We start from the raw sequence: 20,849 nt of genomic DNA, 5'->3' as shown, positions 1-20,849 counted from the left end.
TTTGTAACAAAAAGTTTTGTTATTTTTTATACCAAATTGCAAATGTATTTTTTTTTTAATATTTTTAACCTTCTTCGTTAATGTTTGTCAATCTTGTCAATGATGATAATGATAACCTCAATTATTTTCTCAGAAACCTATTAATTAATTCAACCTATTATTTTAAGTGTAACTTCTTAATTGCTTAACTATATAATTAATTGAGAGATTTTTCTGTTATTAATATTGGCTATAATATTTTGAAATAACCGGGTAGGTACTTACCTATAATCATCGGCACGAATTAAAGTCGACAGCAAGTAAGACATTATTACATGTCTTATCAGAAACGTTTAAGTTAAAGCTTTCAATTAATTGAACATGTTAAAAGAGCATGCCCAAATGCATAAGAGGTACGTAAAACTTAAATTATAAACATAACTAATTTATGTTCTGGTTTTATCAAATTGACGTTGCGATATCAAAACAAACTCGGACCATAGCCAATCGAGACCATTTCTGACCAGTCTTCCCGCCACTCGGCATCTAGCCGCTCTATATTTTTTTCTGGACCCGGGGCCTTGACTCTATACAGCCGGACAGGCGGCCACACAACGTTTTCGTTCCGCCTCCTAGCAATACGTACATTTCAATAGCGAGATACCATATCTTTCAAGGTGTTAGGTAGGTATATAAACAATGATTGTACATAATGTAGGAGTTGTAGTGGCGTTAGTCGGTGTCTTGTTGCCGGTAAGCTGTGTTGCACATAGCACAATGACGAAAAATCTAAAGGTTTTGGTGTCGTCCAAAGATTTTCCGCCAGCGGGACTGAAAGTATTACAGGAACAGTAAGTACCTATTTCATACACTTTACGTATTTTAATTTATTTTTATAGTGATAGATTTATACTTTGAATGTTATCAGAAAATTAACTAGACTACTTGTGTTAAGTGACTTATTGGCTTTTAAATAACAATGTTCAAGTTTTCCTGTTGTGCATATACATAGTTGGTATTAGTAGAAGGAAGCCAGTAGAATGTTTTCATGCTTGCAGTGGTCGCTCGAAAATAACTCGGTGTCTCGCGATGGTAATGACCTATTAATGTGTTTTAGACAAGGCCATTTCAAGTTATTCGCTCGCATCTACATATTATAACTAGTAATTTATATCACTGCTAGACTACTAATTATGTGTTATTATTATTTGATTTTCCTCATAGGTATGGTTCATTCACCTGAGGTGAACTTTAAAATTGTTCTGAAAGTTTGTCTCAAGTTTTAGAGGGAATGCCTAAGTATTTATTTATTTCAAAGATATAGTAGGTATTAGGTATGCAGGTTTTAATTTATCTTCCAAACAAAATATCATCTTAATTTTTTCAGTATTACTTCAGATAGGTAGGTTTCAATGATGATGAACCAAACAGTATTTAAACTGTATTCATAATTTGTACAATATAGGTACCTAATTATCACTCTTTGACGTACCTAAGTATAAGAACATACAAGTTAGCCACACTGTGACATACCACGAGAGTTTATAGCCGCACCTAATCGTAGTTGACAATGTGAAACTAAACGGTTTACGAACATCGATTTTTTATGTGTTGATTTGCTGATAACCTTATAATCTCATCATGGAAACACAGAAACACTTATATTGACAGAGAAACTAAGTGCGAAGATTTTATTTGTAACGAATTGAGAATATTTTACCGGGAATTCGCAATCGCATCAAAATCTTAAGACTTCTTTCCGGTCCCATTTTCTTTGCACCGCATCATACAAAGCAGAAACCTATGATACCTAAATGCAATGTTATAAACCCAAATCCCGTCAAGAGCACGCCATTAGGACAAAAACTTTGGCAGACTTTAAAAATACTAGGTACTACACCTACGTCGGACTATCTATTCATATTTTTTACAAAACCACATTTTACCTGAGATTAATTAATCCTTCTTGCAGCTTTACAGTAGTCCAAACAAAATACCTGAACTTCGGTGAGGAGGGTCGTACTCTTGCCAAAGATGACCTCTTGAAGCTCATCCCAGGGTCCTCTGCCCTCATATGGAGTTCCAACCTTGCTATCAGCAAGGAGTTGCTGGATAAGGCTGGTAAATATTCCATAGCTTTAAGACATCCGAGCTATAATAAATTACGCCCTTGTACTTTAGCATCATATACCTACCTATTTAAGAAGGGCCTATTTGGCTACCGAAATCGGTAGGTATAAGTATATGAAGCAGTTTGGATACTTCAGGATTGATTAATTCGAAAGCGTTATCGAGATCCTGGAATGGATCCCACAAAGTACATACAGTTTGATTGTCATAAGTCTGCAATTTCTCCTTATTTCCTCGAAGCATAACCAGATTTTCTAATCGTAAAAAATTATGTAAATACCTGCGTACCAATGGCATCGCGCATTTCAGTTGTTATCTAGACATTCGATACTGTTTGTTTCATCTCGTTATCGCAGATTTTATCGAATGATAGACCTGAATCCATAAATAAATAGAGGTGTGCTGGCCCGACACACGGCAATGCAAATTATTATTTTTTTTTGGATTTAGGACTCGAGTTATATTGAATTCCACAATGAAGTACACAGAAGTATACAGAGATCTACCCCTAAAGTAGTCTGCGAATACGCTTATATTTATTGAGTGTCAACTTTCTCCTAAATTCGAAATAACTTCGACTATTCCATCACTACTAATATTATAAATGCCAAAGGAACTCTGTCTCTCTGTCTGTTACGCTTTCACGTCGAAACCAATGAACTGATTTTAATAAAATCTGGTACAGAGATAGAGTTGACCTTGAGAAAGAACATAGGATAGTTTTTATCCCGGACTTTTGAAGAGTTATCTTGGAAACGCGATATAACCGAACTCTACGCGGAAGCTAGTATTAAATAAATTATTATATCGCAACAAAAATTTTCTTCATCTTTCCTCGTTTCTTTTATTTCGATTTTGCTCAAACATTAATATCCCTAGGTCCTCAACTGAAGTTGGTAGCAACAGTCTCAGCAGGCTACAACCACTGCAACTTGGATGAGCTAAGAGCGAGAGGCATCAAGCTCTCTAACACTCCCAATGTGCTGTCATCAGCTGTCGCCGAAATCGCTATCGGTCTCATGCTTGGCGCCGCTAGGCGGTTCACTGAAAACCTGGCTCAGGTTCACAGGTAATTAGTTGAAAAGAAATCAGTGTAGATTTGTCTCATCTAAAGGCATTCAAAGGTATAATCAAACAAAATACCTATTTTCGGTGTCTTCTGCTGGTTGGGAGAGCAGATTATGAGAGTATGTTTGAGTGACTTAGGTAAAAATTGCAAAATTTCTGACAAAGTTACTTCAAATAAATGCTATGTGGTAACTCATGTCGGTATTCCATTTCCAATTCTGTTTTCTTTTTCGCAATGTAAATAATCCAATTATAATGAATATGACATCGTTGAATACCAGGGGCGAATGGGAGATCGGTTTCGACAAGGTCCTCGGTCAGGACATCCGAGGCAGCACTGTGGGTATCGTTGGATTGGGAGGAATCGGACAGGCAGTGGTCAGGCGCCTCGCTGGATTCGAGGTTGCCAAGTTCCTGTACACTGGCCACAGGGAGAAGCCTGAAGGTACTTATTCTATATTACCTCAAACCCTTTTAGCTAGAGAACCTTTGGAACTGTCAAATTCTTGTTTGGGACAAGACAATAAGGCCCTAATATTGTTGTAACTTGTGGATAAAGATCTACAAATAATGTTATAACAACCATAAACTTGATCTAGAAGAGCTTCGTCTTTAGGTTAGGTAAGTGCAATTGTAACAAAGAAATGAAGAATACATATAAGGCAGACAAAATCTAAACGAATCATGTCGATTTTAAGAAAATTCTCTATTTTTTTTTTCTCTCTTTCCAGGCAAGGAGTTGGGTGCGGAATTCGTAAACCTAGACACACTGTTGACGCAAAGCGACTTCATAGTGCTGGCGGTTCCACTGACCAACGAGACCAAACACATGATCAACAAAGACACCCTGGGGAAGATGAAGAGCAATGCTATCGTCATCAATGTTGGACGTGGAGGTAAGGTACCTTAATCCATAGGGTCTTTCGATCATAGGCCCCTAGTTACATAGTTTACAGCCTTTTTATCGTCCCGCTGCTGGGCACAGGCCTCCTCTCAAAGTAGAAGGATTGAGGCCGCGTAATTGTTCTATTAAATACAAACACTTTCTTCTTAGCATGAGGACCAGTATTCGATAAATAGATCAAAATGTGTGCGACTGCTTAACGTGAAGTCCTGTGTTACAAGTCCTACCCAGATTCACTGTTATCTAAAATTTCCGATTGCCAATCCCGGAGATAAGATTGGTAATTGCTATCAATCAGTAGCTATTTACAAGATCATGGGGCATTAAAGCTCTGACGCAATTTTGCTGACATTTGCATTTGCACCTTAGTTATCGAAACAGCGTAAACCCTTCAAACTTTAATGCTGTTTTGTTGATGTACATAAATAAATCTGGAATTTAAGGAAACAACTAAAACGGATTATGGGAACCTTATTACATGCATTCCTTTTCAGACCTAGTCGACCAGGAAGCCTTGTATGACGCGCTGAAGAACAAGCAGATTTACGCGGCTGGACTTGACGTGACTACCCCGGAGCCTCTGCCCAGAGACCACAAGCTGCTCACATTACCTAATCTATGTAAGTATTCATAATATATACTAATTTCATGAGTTAACGCAATTATAGGCTGCCCCCAAGATAGGTACAATAACTAACGATCCTGTACCTAGCCTGTACAACTGTTTGTGGCGAGATGATGATGGGTATTACGGGAGCTACCAAAACATCAAGTTCTGTCATTGTAAATAAAAGCAACTACTTTGGAAATAAGTCAAAGTAAACAGACTAGGTAGGTATCTGCATACTAGCCAGCTAGAAGTTTCTGTCCCTAAAAATTGAGTGAAACCTCACTTCAGACTCACCAATTTATTTTTGCCATACCAGCTGATTCCCTTTACTGCAAATATGAATTTGCCATGGATACTTTAAACACTAATCATGTTCTACCTCAACAGTCGTGCTCCCGCACATCGGTAGCGCTACCGTGCGCACACGCAGCGACATGGGCGTGCTAGCCGCCAACAACGTGGTGAACGCCCTCACAGGAAAAGCGCTCATCACACCCGTCAACCTCTGAATAGTGGCACAATATGAAAGAAGGTGGAGTTTAAGAGCAAAAAGGTTGTAACATCATACTGGCTGTATGTAATTTATTATTGGGATTCAGCAATATTTCCATTAAAAGTCGTTAGATTTCTTTATGAGATGTTTTATTTTAAGAGCACAACTTGACAAGACATTCAAATTTTTCCAGAAGACAGAATCGCGCACGTTTACGGAGTCACTGTCAAACAAAGCGTTTACAAAGACACCTATCATCTATCTTATAAAGAAGATGGATCACAATCCATGTAAAATTGCCCCATAGTCTAAGATCCCGCCATAGAACGACCTTCACCGGGCTGGTTTTAGTTGATAAAATGTGCCCATGTAGAGATTGCAAATGGGTTGCCGAAAAAAATCCTGTCCAGAATTGATTAATTGATAATCCAAAAAAATTTTTTTTTCAAACATCCCACCGGTTTGCATATTAAACAAAAAATTATCCCAATCGAAAGTATGCAACCCATAGAATATGCAATAGTTAGGTTGACTATTTTATTCCCGTCACTACCCTTGGGTTGCCATTATTTAATTACAAACTCGGTGCTATAGGGTTGTTTTCAAAAAATCTGTCATGAATGCCGAATGGCGATTTTTTAAATTGAAATATTGCTGCGAGTTAATACGTGCGACAGAGAGGTCCCAGTAAACCAACTCATGCGAAAGAAGAGGACACAGCATCGCAGCTGCCTCCACTTCGACCATTGACAGAAAGCGTATGCGCATGCTCTCTGAAAATGAGAAGGATAGCAATAGCTTAGGGGGGCAGACTCTTCTGAAGTATACATTGATGCTGGTGATGACACCTGCATAAGACCCAGAGTCTGAACTGAATAGGTAGTTCACATATTCAGTTGTCGAGTTCCCTCGCCCTTCTCTGGTCTCCATCATCAAGTCAGCTTCAAACCTTCACTGATGCATATTGTTGTAAGACATACACCTTATAGTCAAGTTTTTTTTTATTTTTATTATTCAATATTTATGAAAGAAAATAAAATGTACTTTAATATGGTTTGAATAAGATTCCATTTAAAGTGTTTTATTTTATCCATCTCTGATTCTTTTAGGTGTTATGCTGCCAGTACATGATGAATGGCTGTGTTGCCACAAAACTTTAATGTTACCATCGTATAATGAAATGCATTATTTTATAGCTCAAGTGTGTAAATAAAATGTGCATAGAAATACAAATTTGGCTTTTATTTTATTTCAGCTTATTTAGAGTACTAACTATATTATAAAAGTATTAATATTTATATACAATTACTTAAGTAATATATAAGTATGATAAGATGTCTGTTCACATAACTACATGACTGAATTTCAAGGGAATAATGTAAATTTTTGTGAGAGCTCTCAAAGTGCCTTCAATTTAATAAAGTTCAACACATTCTTTAGAATGGCAACATTATACCTTACCTTTCCTTAACTGATAAATAAATTTTTTTCTTCAGTATAAAAATCAAAATAATAAAAAAATATGGCTCTTACATTTTAAATGGACTTAAAATCAAACAAAAGAGGTTTAAACTCAAGGTGCATCTGCCACCACAGCTGCTAAGTCCTTTAAGAATGGCTCTATTTGACTTTCCAGAGACAATATGTGGCCAGTATTACAGTTGTCGCTACCAATAAATGTGATTACTAATGGTAGTTTGTTCATTTGTATCACCTGAAACAGTAAAATTAGGTCATCACCTGCTAATTACTGTTTTGCAATAATTTGCAAAGGAGTCCATAAAAAAATATAATATTAGGTCATGAATAATCAAACATAGGGCAGTGAAAGTTATACAGCTTTAAATGAATTCAAAGGGAGTGTAAGTTTGTAGAAGTACATTTAGCAGAAACATTCTCATTGTATCAAAAAGTTAATGTAAGAAAAGTACTATTTTTGATAAAGGTACCATTGGATTTTTTGTGAAGGCCACCTTGTGACAACATAATTTTTAAAATGATTTGGTGAATAACAAGAACAGAACTTTTAGAGACTATAATTAACAAATAATATGCCAAAGTTACAAATGATTGTGTCCATTACCTGATAACTAGAATACATAGATATTATGGTTTTGTTCCTTCCTAGGCCAAGTTTGCTCGCCTGATCAGTCGCCATACCGAATGTGGATATAAAGTTAGGCCTTAATGCTAGCTGAGGGGCCCTCTCCGTTACTGCCCGAACCAAAGGCACGCCATCACGGTCAGTAATAAGTATACAGTGCAGCCCATTTACCCTAAAACAATGTTAATACAAGATAATTTATACGTACAATATTTTCTCTTGTTGCATAAAAAATACTGTCATGGGTATACTAACTTCTCCAGCAAGTGGTTTAGATACTTCCTCAGGTCGTCAACCATGGTTCAGGGTTTAATTTAATTAGTTATTTGGGTATCTGAATAATCAAAACAATCTGAAATTGCTATTAGGAATGTGACAGTCTGTTAATGGAAAAAAGACAGCTGACATCTGCCATTGGACAAAACCATGACAAAACATGACCATAGACAAACAAATGTCACTTTTTTGTCTTTTTTGATTGGGAAATTATAAATTCAGTAGGATTCCTTACTACATAGATGGACTGGTAGTTTCTTTTGTTGTTCACATTTACCACTCAAGAAAATCCAATAATCTAAAAGAAACATGACGAAAGTAAAATAAGGCAAAGTCAAGTCATAGATATTCACACCAATTAACTTTTTTATCTTCAGTTTTCGTACTTTAATTCATGTATAGTAAATAATAGTTAAAAACAAGAAAACATGAGTTTTCAGGGATAAAGGTAAGTGCATACTATTAATATAGTTGTTGACTTCATATCAAATAATCAATGTATGTTTAATTTATTAAATAAATAAGATGGAGTAGTACGCATCAAATATTAGTACAAAATAAATAACATGACCTATGACGTGATGAAAAGTTGGGCAATAATATTGGCATGGCAGCTGGCAGCAGACAGACAGAAATAAAAACATTTTACTTGTCTATAGCCAAAATGGCAGAATCGGATTGACAAGTCGTGCAATTTTCGTAATTTATTTTTGGGTGCAATAATTATTGCCTTTGTGCTTTTTATGTTTTCCGTCTTACTTTATAAGGCATAAAATATATATTTTGCATTGTGTTAAAATAACTGTGCTTACCATCATCTCATACGTATGTTGCAATTTCATGAAATATCAAGCTTTGGTATGATAACAAAAGATATAAAAATTCAGCCTTGTCTCGGTATGTGCTCTTTTTCGTCATGTGTGTACTGTCGGGATTAACATAGCATGAGTGGTCACTGGCGCAAAGATTCGGGTATGTATACGTAACTGTCCAGAATCGTGATTTTCGGGATTGTGACGTCACAAAATAGACAAGACGTTATTTACAGTGCAAATTAGGTAATAAAATGTTTTATTGTTTTCACCGGTGAGTGGCGAAAGATTTGTGTCGCTCCCGTGAGGATAGGATTCGCGGCGAAGCGGTGGGCTTCCGCTAGGATGGGCGGCGATGTCTGCCCCCTCTGAGAGCGCAGCGAGCCCTGCACCGTGCGCATGCACTAATATATCGCTTATGCAATTGTTTCATGAGCTCAAACAGAAATTTCCCGGAGTACCTGATCATGTTGTGTCGAACACGATCGAACTGTACTGTCACGATAAGCAAGCCTGCGAGAAGCACCTCCACAGTGAAGTCAAGGCCTCCCTAACGCACGCCTACCATGCCTCCTCGTCGGCAGCCGCGCGCCAGCTCAATGAACTCAGGCTCAACCTGCCAATCAAGTGCCGCAACCAGCCCATAGTGAAGCATGAAGCTGTCAAGTCCACAGCACTCAAATCTGTCACTTGCGATGGGCCCCAGCAAGCAATACTGAGCACTGTTACTGATGCACCTGAACAGCCGAAGGTGAACACTGATGCCAACCAAAATATTGTTGAGACAAAAAATGAGGAAACAATTAGGAATAACAACAACGTGTCTCCAGTCACTGTAATAAACATTGATAACTGCTATGCTAAATACAGTGCGGAGTCTCCTAGCGACTTGGAACTAACTAACGAGAACTTGAAAGAAGAGAAAGTAATACCACCGCAAGAAGAGAAGGTTCTTTCTCCAAAAGAGGAACAAAAAGATCTAGAACAACCAGAAAGTACTAACTACAAGATTTTAAAAAGTCATAAAATCAAAAACAACTTACATGAAAGATTAGAAAAGGGGAAAGAAAAGAAAACAATCAAAAAAGAGGAACCGCAACCTAAACCAGTAAGCCCACAGGAGAAGCCCAAACGGCCCAACACATTAGATTTCATTAAGCCGAATCCAGATATTGCATTTAAACAGACATTAAAAGAACCAGAAGCTGATACTTGTAGGACTGTGTCACCCGCACCATCTGTGATCAAAACTGAGCCTGTAAAAGAGAGCAAAACAAATACATTCAGGCCAGAGAGGGGATATCCCCTAAACTTGTCAGTTAATGTCAATTGTCATATGGACTTGAGCCGTGCTTATGGTGATCATTGGTTAGAAGATTATGATAGTCCGAGGGCTATAACATCTGTGAATTTAACTGTTTGTACGCCAACTTCGAATATGGCTAGTCCTGTGAGAGACACGCGGGAGGATGATGGGGGTTTTGAGGGCCACGTGACGGTGACGGTGAGCCCTAGCACGGCGCGTCCGCCGCGGCGTAGGGCGCCGCCACCGCCCGCGCACCCCTCGCGGATCGACTCGCCCAGGCCTACCAGAGCTGCGCCTGAACCGCCTGGATCAGTTACTGTTGGTGAGTTCATGATTTATTAATTACTAGCTTTCAACAAGTCCCATTCCCTCATTATAAAATTGCCTGATCCTTCTTGTTAGAGACACTAGAGAAGTAACATTGTCATGTCATCAATATTTACCAACATTTTAAGTATGGAGAAATGAGTGATGGTACAGAGTTTGTATTCTAATTCAATATACAGGTTTCCTCCTTAACTGTGAACCAATAAACTCGGCTAGTTTTGTCAAAATTTAGGATCATGCAGTAAGCCTGTTTTTGAAGGCTATCTTTAGTAGTAAGTAGATAGTAATACATGAGTAACAACACTAAAATAAGTCTTATTTTGTAATCTAGTGTTTTTATTTACCTTGTACTATAAATGTAGTATGATTCACAAAGCAGTGATAATCTCAATTCAGCTGGACATGACTCATCATATTAATCTAATATAGAAGATAATTGATGGCCAGGTCTAGATAAAATCATAAAAGTATTTTTATAAAATTAATACTGTGCATAAGCAAAATTCTTAAGAACAACAACAATATTTGATAAGTCACTTAAGGAAAAATGTAGCTTTATGCTGTTAGGCAGTGACCTGCTATAGTTGCTAATTACAAATTCAAATCATGTTAGTACCGCTAGCTAGTCTTGGGGGATTTTTGTCTGTTCTCATTTGACTAATGTGTATGAGGAAAATAGAAGTTTGTAAAGTATAAGAAAACAAAATATTTCCAATGCTACCTAAACGCATCCACAACTACTACCTCCGGTTCTTTTGCACTTTCCCGCCAATTTCCGCCGTAGTGTCCACTCCAATATTTTTGTGAGATCGATAGATAGACTCCGCTTTGTATGTTGAACACTACTTACTTGGGTATTAATGTTAGCTCAAACCCCAGACCCTATCGCTTAGAATATTCCGACCATTCGCAGTCCCTTTCCCTTTTTCTTCACCAAGGAATCAGTTACGAATAATTCCCGTTCTTTTTGAGCATTTAATCCAAGCAATATGAAGCCATCAAAAGATGTGATTTTAAATGACCAGCGGAAAGTAATAAACAAAATAAAGTCGCTGTTCATCCGTTGTTTTGACAGTAAAGCTCTAAAAACAACAATTAGGTATAGTTGCGACAGTGTCTAGTACGCACAGCGCGCGCAAAAAGCGTAGGTGCATAATTTATATTCTCTTATTGTGCACGCAACACGTCGGCAGGTGAAAACTTTTCTAGTTTGTTTGGACAGTATCATATATTCTTCGACAGAATACTGTGTATTTTTTAAACTTTGTAAAATATAAAATGAGAAGAAACCTATGCGCTGACTTTCGTAAAGTTGAATCGGAATATAGTATGAGCTTTCGCATTTTTTTTGGGCTTAAGTTAGCCCATTTGGCGGGTACTTGATCTACGTATATGAATCTGAGGATATATCCTTGCCACCAAACGTATCTTCTATTTTACCCAATTTTTACTTTAGTCTCTTAGGAATTATATCAGAAAAGTATAGGTGTTGTCCTCAATATCGATTACTTAGGTACGTTTGATTATTCGCTATAACTAAGAACCCAGGCAACTCAATATAACAATCGCCACAATTTCCAATCCATACCCTAAACTTTATAGATCGTGCCTTGATCGAGCGCCAGAAAGAAAGGCTAGAACGCCTAGCAATGGCGCTAGCACAAGAGAAGGGCCGACTAACGCAGCTGACCAAGGAGACGCGGATCCTGGCTGGACCCCCTCCCACCATGTCGGCGACGCAGCGGCTAAGGGACGACGTGGAAAGGCTGCGAAACCAGTGCGGTACCCTCGCCAAACGGCTGGAGATGACTGGCCACGGTAAGACTTTATTTACCCATCAACTACCAAGCACCATAACCACTACTAACAATATTAACCGTAGCAACGTAGGCTTGCCGTTTGAATTGTTGATAACTGAGGGTTTCGACAACTGACGTCATTGGTCGTCACGCACTTATTGAAATGACTGATAACGTTCTATTAATAATAATATTTAAACGTAGTCTAAGAAGAGAGAGAGAGATTTTTTCTATGAATCTGTAATTTGCCGCCTGTCGTAATTCTTGAGACAATCAGCAAACATTTATATATTCAGCTCTTTGTTTAGTACAGTTCGTGGATAGATCATACCATTTAGTTTATTATTGCGCAGCATTTAACATTCAAATCACTAAACATATTTGTCAAATAAAATATATGCAAAAATGGAGCTAGCTAACTATCAGCTCACAGATAACGATTATGTAATGGGGGGCGAGCCTATCGCAATTTATACGCTTCAATTCCATGAAGCGTTATCATAGGAGATACTTTTAAACCCCACTTTTCCGTGCTCATCTCGGTCAAATATTGAGCTTGTTAGGTGTTAGGCTTTTACGTTTTCTAACCTGATTAATCTTTCACAGCTGGACGTCTAAATGCTTCACATGATTAGTTGGTGAAATTGCTCATAGGCGCCATGTTGACTAGACGTTCGGTGAGCCCGGGGGGAGTCCTCAAACTGGTGACACCCGTCACTAGGCTGGGGTATTTTGGCTAGTATAACGATATCCTGCCTACTTACATTCAGTTCGCAAAGCTTCAACGGACAGTAGCTTAAAGGACCGGGATGGGTGACTGAAGACTCGAACTTAGTAAGAGTTATCAATCTCACTTGATGCTTAACATATTCCAGAACCGGACGACGCCGGGAACTTCTACAGCAACATCTACACGGGCCAGCGGCCCTCGTCCTCCTGGCAGTGCCATATGTGCACGTTCAGGAACCACCCGCTCCTCGACAAATGCGAGGAGTGCGACATGCCGCGGATATTCGTAGGTACGTCCCCCCCTAGGACTCACGACTCGGGCTTCGGCTCCTTCAGGGACAGAAACCGGAGAGGCACCCTCTCGATTGAAGAACTCCCCGTGTCACTAACACGGACTCAATCAGCCTAGTCCCCGCCAATATGGCGACTGCGCAAAACGCTACTTAGTTCTTCATTTTGTCTTATTCAGTGCCTATAGTGTTAAAACAGTGCTTGAGTGTATCAGTGTTCAAACTTTATAAACTCGTGTGCGTTTGAAGTGTCCAGACTTGAGGCTAATACAAGTGTTGTGCTTAACACTCACCCAGCATGTTACTGTTGGAATGCAAACTTTATTAACATTGAAAATACCAACGTTGTGATGAACTGTGCCCCTCTGTTGGTAGTTTCACAATTCGATTTATACTTTTTTCTTTCATTATTAAAGAATCATATTTGTCTTATTTTTATTTGTTATTCATTTACGCATAGAGCAGATAATATAGTGACATTGGACATTAACAAGTTTTCCTGTTCTGAGTGTAAGTAAGCAAATATGATCCTCGCATGTGTGTTCGTCTATTTTTATGTGACTGGATTAATATACGACTTATTCTCGTTTAAAATATTGTAATAAACAAATGTGGACGGTTATCCAACATACACGTGAGTTCTTGATGGACTGTGATTAATAGTAGTTCGCGGTATTAGTGGCTGCGAATCAACACTGCAACTTGCAACAATAAACATCTAGCATGCTTGAATATACATTATAAACATGGACTTCGGGAAAGTGACTCATTATCATTATTCAATGCTTTTCACTTAAACAGTATAGAGATTGATACGTGAAATCAGTCAGTACAATCTTGGAATTTATTCGTTGTATTATCGTATTGTGAGTACGATTGTTTGCCTTGGGGCGTTACATTTTCCATCGCCGTGCTGAAACCACGGCGGAGATTAAACGAATTCATCACAGTTAGCGAAGTTAAATATTAAGTTTTACATTATGCGACGAAAGTTTCTGACGATCCAAAATGGCGTTATTTGTACAAAACTCGTTTATTTTTCACACGACGCGACGTAGAATTTCTGGACAAAGTTATCACTTAAGCTTGTAACGGCTTCCCAAAAGAGGCTTGATATTTTTAACAGCTTTGAGAAAACAAATATTACGCTATAAGATGGCCTTTATAGTTATAGATTTCGGGCCTGTATATAATACTTGAATTAATTCGAAATCATCGTCAAAACACAGCCAGACGTGGATTATCTAATTGTCCTTATTATCATATAGACACTTATAACTAGTGATGTAAAATGAAAAAAAACGATTTGTTTTTTTTCACTTTATTGAAAAAAAACATGAAAAAAAACTTTGCATCATTGTTTTTTTTCTAAATTTGGTTTTTTTTCTAGCCTACTTTTTAGTTCAATTTTCAAAATTTCCCTTTCGTTGAGTTAATATAAATGAATGTTGCCAATATTTTCATGAAATTTGGTTCTGTTTTATCAGAAAAGTACTGTAGATTCAAGAATAAACCTAAGACTATTATGTAACCTTATGTATTAATCTTTAACGGTAAATGCCCTAACAATTTAAGAGTTATTATACTCTTGAAAAAAACAAGGCCCAGAAAAAAAACTGTTTTTTATCTGGTTTTTTTTTCAAGGTTTTTTTTCACACTAGAAAAAAAACGGTTTTTTTGCAACACTACTTATAACCAGCATAGAAACGTAGACGTTTATCTTTCCGTGTCCCAAAGATACCGCAGGCAATAGATAATGTCCGGAAATCATCAAATATTTCTCGAGTAAACGTGCTTTCTGTCAATGCGATTACACCCATGTGTGACGAATTTTACGCAACCCAATAGCCTGTTGGTGAATCATTGTATATTGCTTGAACGTTGCCAGAATACGAAAGTTGTGCATTCAATATTTTGTTTTGAAATGTTTTGACTAAGCGTTGGGAGAGTTGCTTATTTTTATCGTCGGCAAATACAATTTGAGATTCAGAATCTAAAAGTTGCCTTTTATTAGGAAAAAAATTAAGTGAATTTTTCAACTATTCGTTGTTTCGTATATGCATAAGATTTTCGTGTTTTTAAAGTTAGGAAATCTTTTGACTTTCTTATTGTTTGGTGTTTGATAACCGTCCCAAAAGAGATTTTGTAAATTATGTTTTTTAGAGATTAGGTACAAAGAAATTATTAGAGTTTATTAGATGAGATGTATTTATTGTTTTACTTAATTAAATTTTATTAGGCAGACTAAACTAAACATCACTTGTTGACTGGTCAAACGGTGGAACATCACAGGATCTCGTTAAAAGACTATTTTATTGCGCCTTGCCAAAAATGTATCATAAAAATTATTTATTGCCTTTGAAAAAAAAACATTCGCCGTTTCCTTCGATTTGCTCAAATTATCTTGCTCAGTTTTCATGATAACGAATTCACTAATAAAACAGGCATTTGTCTTTTGGCAGAATGGCCGAAGCCCAATGTGCATTTCGGAAAATAAAATCTGGCTTAAATAAGCTGTCATGCACAGGCCTTCAGATATTCAAGCAATAACATAGTGGACTAATGATTAATGTTAATGAATCAAACAGGTATATTTGTTATGTATATTCGAATTTAACTGTGATAGGCGGTAGGGTCTTTCCATTATTGAATAAAGTAACGATTAAGGGTTCACTACTTCTTCACAATTTACATAGAGTTAAAAATGATTCAAGTCATTAAAGTGCACTAAAGTCAGAAATAATTACCATTATTAATAGTGCTATCAATACCTATATTTATTCATATTTTAATTTTAGACTTGTTATTTTTATCATTGATTGACCTAAAATGATCTTTAAATATTTATTATGATCAATTTCTTTCAATTTAAATTCTATCGAGCGTTTTCAATGAATGTGATAAATAATTGGCCTTACTAAATACAATAAAATCAGAGAGAAATTATACAATTTTATATATGTAGATATCTATAAAATGTTCGCACTGCACTAATTTTAAAGTTAGATATTTGAAATATATGTATATTGTGACTTTAGGCGTACTTTGTTATTAAATAGGTGTAATTTCAATTGTGATCCATTTTTTTATTGTATATGAGAGAATAAATAATATGTTTATTATCAAATGTTGATTTTTTTGTGATGCTATTTAATCCTATTAAAACTTTACAACCCTTTATACGTTTACTTTGCCATTTGACGTACACATATTTTTACTCTCAGCTTAATTTTTTCATTTACTGGATTTTTCAAAAAATGAGCAAGCGGCAAAGTATTCGTACAATTTTTTTATCATTTGAAGATTTTAATACATTGCAGTACCTATTTATAATATTTATGAAGGTAAGTTTTATTTATGCTCTTAATAATCTTTAACAAGAATGTCGTGCAGTGGAATGCAGTGTTTTTTTTCTTTTTACAATTTTAATACTTTTTTTTCTTTTTTTGTATGTACATATTTTTATTGATTATATTTTTATTTTCATACAGTTCGGGCAGCTGACGGAATAACTGTTCGCCTAATGCCAGGTCGGCGGAGTAAGTATGTTAAAATTATTTAACAGCGTCATTATTGAGACATATATAAATCATATTAAATCACAGTTTGTATCTATTAAAATTAATTGGCGTTGCTAAATCAAAAATATTTTTGTTTCCAGAAATAACACGTTCGTGGGTCTTATGAGATGCGGTCGAGGTTCGGATGGTCGTACGTTTTGAGGCTTGATCGCGTTGGACTTCATCAAAACAAACGTTCGTTCACACTCATCAATCATCCAATACTTCCACATATTATGTTACGCGTTGGCTGTGCATATCTGTAGAGGTTTGTCACTCCTAACTTTAACGGAGTTTAACGCGATCGACCCTTAAGTGCAGTAGTACAAACCCAATCTGTGATATTCGCATTTGGTAATTAGAAAGTCTGATTTTTACTTTTATAGTTTTAAAAAAGTAATTTTATTTTTTTGATTTAACACATTCCAAAGACCCAGTTATTCGATCACATTGTTTTGTTCTTTCCTGTTCTCATTGAGTGCTCTGTTGTACCAAATGCGGATAACTCGAAAGTTATTTACATTTTAAACACTGCTGCACTTAAGGTGGATAGGGAAGTATTAATAACTTTATATTTATATGGAAAACTATAAAAAATGTGTCGTTCTGAAAATACAAGTATCAACATTAGTCAAACGCAGTTTTCGGAAAGAAAACACCGATGCTACATAAGGGTGATCTAGCCCGAATTGTTTTTATGCAATGTAAAAGGAATTTATGTATCATAGAAAAGGTAGCTTTTATATCAAATTTTTAACACGGCAAACAGAAAATCCTGTGATTTTAATAAACTAGATTTTAATGCCACTAGATACTTTTACGTCGCATTTATGGTACCCCGCAAATGTGATTTCTACAAGCTAAAATATTTCTATTCAAACACCATGTTTTTCACAATATTTTGTAATATTCACTTTAGCATCCAGTCTTGTTTATAAAAAATGTATGTACTTTCGAAAAGAAGTGCCTGCCTTTATCTTGATTGAGGACGAAGAATCTCAAAATTTGTCCAGAAAAGTAACGTGATAATATTTACCTACTCAGAAAATTGAATACAAATTACCGATCATTAAGCCTTGGTAATATTTTTTTCATAATATCCCAGTCAACCTTTTATTCTTTATTTATTTACGGCTGAAAGCCAAAAACCTGCTAGAGAAGCCGTGCAACTTGAAACATTTTGAGCAAAAAATTACGCTAGTAGTTCCGCAATAGTTTCAGTGCAGAATTTGTATAATTCTCAGAGAAACTAAGGTTGCTTTTTCATTAACACAGTCATTCGATTTAAACCAGATTTACATAAATATAAGTTTTCCAGAATTTAGATTGATATGTGGCAAAGAATAAAAATGACTGACTGCTCGCTTTTATACATATTTTCGCTTGTAACACGAGACCAAGCGAAATAGGTGATAAATTATATGTCGATGCGGTGCTTGGTATGTCGACTCTGGCTTGACTGAATTCTGGAGCTTAAGCATTTTTAGTAAGCAACGCTACTTTCATCAAAACTATGCAAAATCCATTCAGACATTTTTATAAACTTATTAATTTTGTATTAGGTATCTTAAATGAACTGATGACTGTATCAAACTTATCTGGAACTGTGCGCCTACTACAAAAAACATAGCAACGCTTTTTCAAGACATTATAAAAATATTACATTTTGATGGTATATAATATAAATGTGTTCATCGTAGGTAAGCTTTTGGATCCATATACTGGTCGAAAGTATTTCGAACTGATTCTTAAAACAAAGTTTAATTGCTGGACATATTTGGAAGTAAATCAAACAATCAAATTAAAAGTATACAGTCACGTTCAATAAGTTGTATTCACTTTTTAAAAGTGAATTCTTCGTCATAATGTTGGTTTATACTTTGATTATGAGACATATTTTTTATATGATGACTTCTAAAATATTATGCTATAAGTAAGACGTTAATCAATACAACAGAGGATAATCGATATTTGATATTGGCAGGTAGAGCATTACTGCTTATGACTGCACACCCTGAAAAAAAATGTTGCTCCGATTTAGCTTTTCAAATGTGAACAGCATTAAATTTTTAATATTGAATTAATGAAACAATCACTGTGATTTCTAGTCGAAACTCCGAACTCTTCATAATATTGTGTATGTATTAAGCAATAAGCATTTCTTTCTGTATAAAAATACACTTGTGCTCATTTTAATGTACATAATTATAATATGTATGTAGTATGACAATATTGTATTTCTTTTTTGTTGTAAGGTCTAGGAACTTGTGCAAGTATGTATTAAGCTCAATATTCTATAGCAACTGGTTGATGAAAAAAATATGATTCAAATCCTTTTTTAATTAATAAAGGGCTAAAAAACTGTTGGTTTTATGTAAGAATTGCAACTATGGAAACATTCAATAAAGTTGAAACAAATATGATATTTATTTGATGGCAAAGCATCTTTTCATTATTTTCCCCCAATTTTTATAAAAATATTTTCTATTTTTCCAATGAAAAACTGCAATTAAATTATTAATTTCCCGAAACAATACATACTGCTTGCATGTTGGGTTCTATTGTTAAAATAAAAAAAGTATTTAGCACTTTCATAGTATATTTACTTAATGTAAAGTATCTATTTGATATATAATTACTATTATTTAATCGGCACATTTATCAAAATAAACTTGTTATTAAAATTTGTTTACTTTATTTGTTTTACTTTTGCAAATGCATAGGCACATGAGATTTTATAGGATACCTGAATAAATTAAGTATTAACATTTGTGTGGACCCATGGTAAGGATATCTCACTATTTCTTTGCACATGTATAATTTAATAACGAGGACAAATATACAAAAACTATGTGTATCCTATTTATGTTGTTATTTGATACGTTCATAAATCACTTATTTCTCAATGGATTCTAAAATTGTTATTGTATAATGTTACTTTTTGATCTAATAATTTTGAAAAGGAGTCATATACCCTAGGTATTGTACTAACAGTTCAAGAAATACAAGCTTGATATACATAATTATTATTTAACAAATTAGTTAATTACAATTCCTAAAATCTAAAAGTACAATGGAGGACAATTTTAACCACAACTATATTCAAAATTTTAATCTAATTTCCTAAAATTATGAACACTTTAGAAAACTTTCTGATGTTTTTTTACATCATAGAATAACTGTGAGTTTAGCATACTCTTACACAAGCCAACTATAGATATCCTACGATGAGTCTATCAAATATGGTTAGAAACACACCAAAATAAGTCGTAGAGTAACCATAATAATCCATCTTTTTTTCAAGCAAACACTTCCTAATAATCATATTGACATGGGCATATTTGTTTGCTGAAGATATGAACAGATCCAACCCAAAATATTGTATGACAAAGTACAGTCTATCTAAGGAGGTTGGTAAACTAATATACACAAAACAGTGTTCAATACAACTAAACAAGCTCAGAATGCAATCAGACTTATATTGCAAATGCTATAGTTCTAATAGCGAATATAAAATACTATTTACAGTTAAATTGCATTTAATATGCAGGTTGCATCTCACTATTAAATGGCAGTACCACGCTCCAGATTCTGTTTGATCTCAGCTGTGTGTTCTCCATAGAATCTCTCAAGTTTCTTGTTGAACTTGGCATTCCTCTCGTTAATGTAGTCAATATCTGCATCATCATTGTGTGTACGTCTTCTCGAGTAGCGTGCTCTCTTGGCAATCTGCCCTTCCAAGTCATCCACCATTTTGTCCACCGCTTCTCTTCTGTCCTCATGCATACCATGAATAATGACATTAGGCCCACCATAGAAAGCATCACCATACTTTTGTTTCTGTTTCTCATATTGTTCCATGTCTGTCGGTGGCATGTTTTTGACTAGTCTATTGTACTGTCTAATGGTAGCTTGTTCGTAAGTTGAGAAACCTTCGTCGGGGTTCTTTTTCTTCTTCTTACGTTCCAATCGTTCAGCCTCTGCTGCTGATATGTTGAGTAATTTCACTCTGTCGTAATCTTTACCCGATTTCTCCGCCTCCTCGCGTTTTGCTTGGTCGTCGAGCAGCCATTCAGCTTGTCGCTTTTTCGCTTCGTAGTTAGGTGGTAATTTATTTCTGGCCTCTTCAGCGACTACCTCCTGATGGTTGTGCGTCCTTGCTTCGTTTCTGGCTGTGTGCAAAGATCTCAGCCTCTTCAAGCGTTCAGCTTGTTTCTCAGCGAACGTCATCTCTTTAGGTGCTGATGTCGATTCTTCTGTTGTGGCACTCATAGCTGTTTGTTAAATTAGATCTTGGAAAACACAATATTATGAAAAAAGAAGTGCGTGTTTCAAGAAATACTGATGACAAGTTCAATTGACAATTGACATTAGAAAGGAAAAAAATAATTGACATAAGGGAATAGACAAAGAAAACAAAAACCTTGTCACTTACCAAAGTGATGTGTATTATGATTGTTTA

At 35.7% G+C, this 20,849-nt stretch overlaps 4 protein-coding genes across 7 annotated transcripts; 2 read left to right on the top strand and 2 right to left on the bottom strand.

Moving 5' to 3' along the window:
* The first annotated feature begins 669 nt into the window (after positions 1–669).
* Positions 670–5,324, top strand: LOC110373212 (glyoxylate reductase/hydroxypyruvate reductase). The gene is made up of 7 exons (XM_021330405.3): positions 670–830; positions 1,952–2,100; positions 2,989–3,178; positions 3,459–3,622; positions 3,909–4,073; positions 4,576–4,701; positions 5,079–5,324. The coding sequence occupies exons 1-7, from the start codon at positions 679–681 to the stop codon at positions 5,198–5,200; spliced, it is 1,068 nt and encodes a 355-aa protein (XP_021186080.3). The 5' UTR covers positions 670–678; the 3' UTR covers positions 5,201–5,324.
* A 1,083-nt stretch (positions 5,325–6,407) lies between these two features.
* LOC110373244 (ragulator complex protein LAMTOR3 homolog) lies at positions 6,408–7,702 on the bottom strand. The gene is made up of 3 exons (XM_021330456.3): positions 7,544–7,702; positions 7,268–7,460; positions 6,408–6,898 (listed from the first exon to the last, which is right to left on the bottom strand). The coding sequence occupies exons 1-3, from the start codon at positions 7,585–7,587 to the stop codon at positions 6,758–6,760; spliced, it is 378 nt and encodes a 125-aa protein (XP_021186131.1). The 5' UTR covers positions 7,588–7,702; the 3' UTR covers positions 6,408–6,757.
* Positions 7,703–8,192: 490 nt separating this feature from the next.
* Positions 8,193–19,071, top strand: LOC110373219 (uncharacterized). 4 transcript variants are annotated; one of them, XM_021330417.3, is made up of 5 exons: positions 8,193–10,004; positions 11,612–11,827; positions 12,684–12,827; positions 16,319–16,366; positions 16,489–19,071. In XM_021330417.3, the coding sequence occupies exons 1-5, from the start codon at positions 8,732–8,734 to the stop codon at positions 16,512–16,514; spliced, it is 1,707 nt and encodes a 568-aa protein (XP_021186092.2). In that variant the 5' UTR covers positions 8,193–8,731; the 3' UTR covers positions 16,515–19,071. The 4 variants fall into 4 exon arrangements, 3 of the variants coding, with proteins under 3 accessions (XP_021186092.2, XP_049705127.1, XP_021186091.2); XM_049849170.2 differs by having other exon boundaries at positions 16,319–16,370; XR_002429361.3 differs by lacking the exons at positions 16,319–16,366; positions 16,489–19,071 and adding an exon at positions 12,415–12,543 and having other exon boundaries at positions 12,684–12,823.
* Positions 18,969–20,756, bottom strand: LOC110373220 (pre-mRNA-splicing factor Syf2). Its single transcript, XM_021330419.3, has one exon. The coding sequence runs from the start codon at positions 20,657–20,659 to the stop codon at positions 19,952–19,954; it is 708 nt and encodes a 235-aa protein (XP_021186094.2). The 5' UTR covers positions 20,660–20,756; the 3' UTR covers positions 18,969–19,951.
* Positions 20,757–20,849: the final 93 nt, after the last annotated feature.

Source organism: Helicoverpa armigera, chromosome 18 (genome assembly GCF_030705265.1).
Source record: "Helicoverpa armigera isolate CAAS_96S chromosome 18, ASM3070526v1, whole genome shotgun sequence".
NCBI classification, from domain to species: Eukaryota; Metazoa; Arthropoda; class Insecta; order Lepidoptera; family Noctuidae; genus Helicoverpa; species Helicoverpa armigera.
Note: the sequence above shows the minus strand (reverse complement) of the source record. Positions and strands in the feature narration are given on the sequence as shown.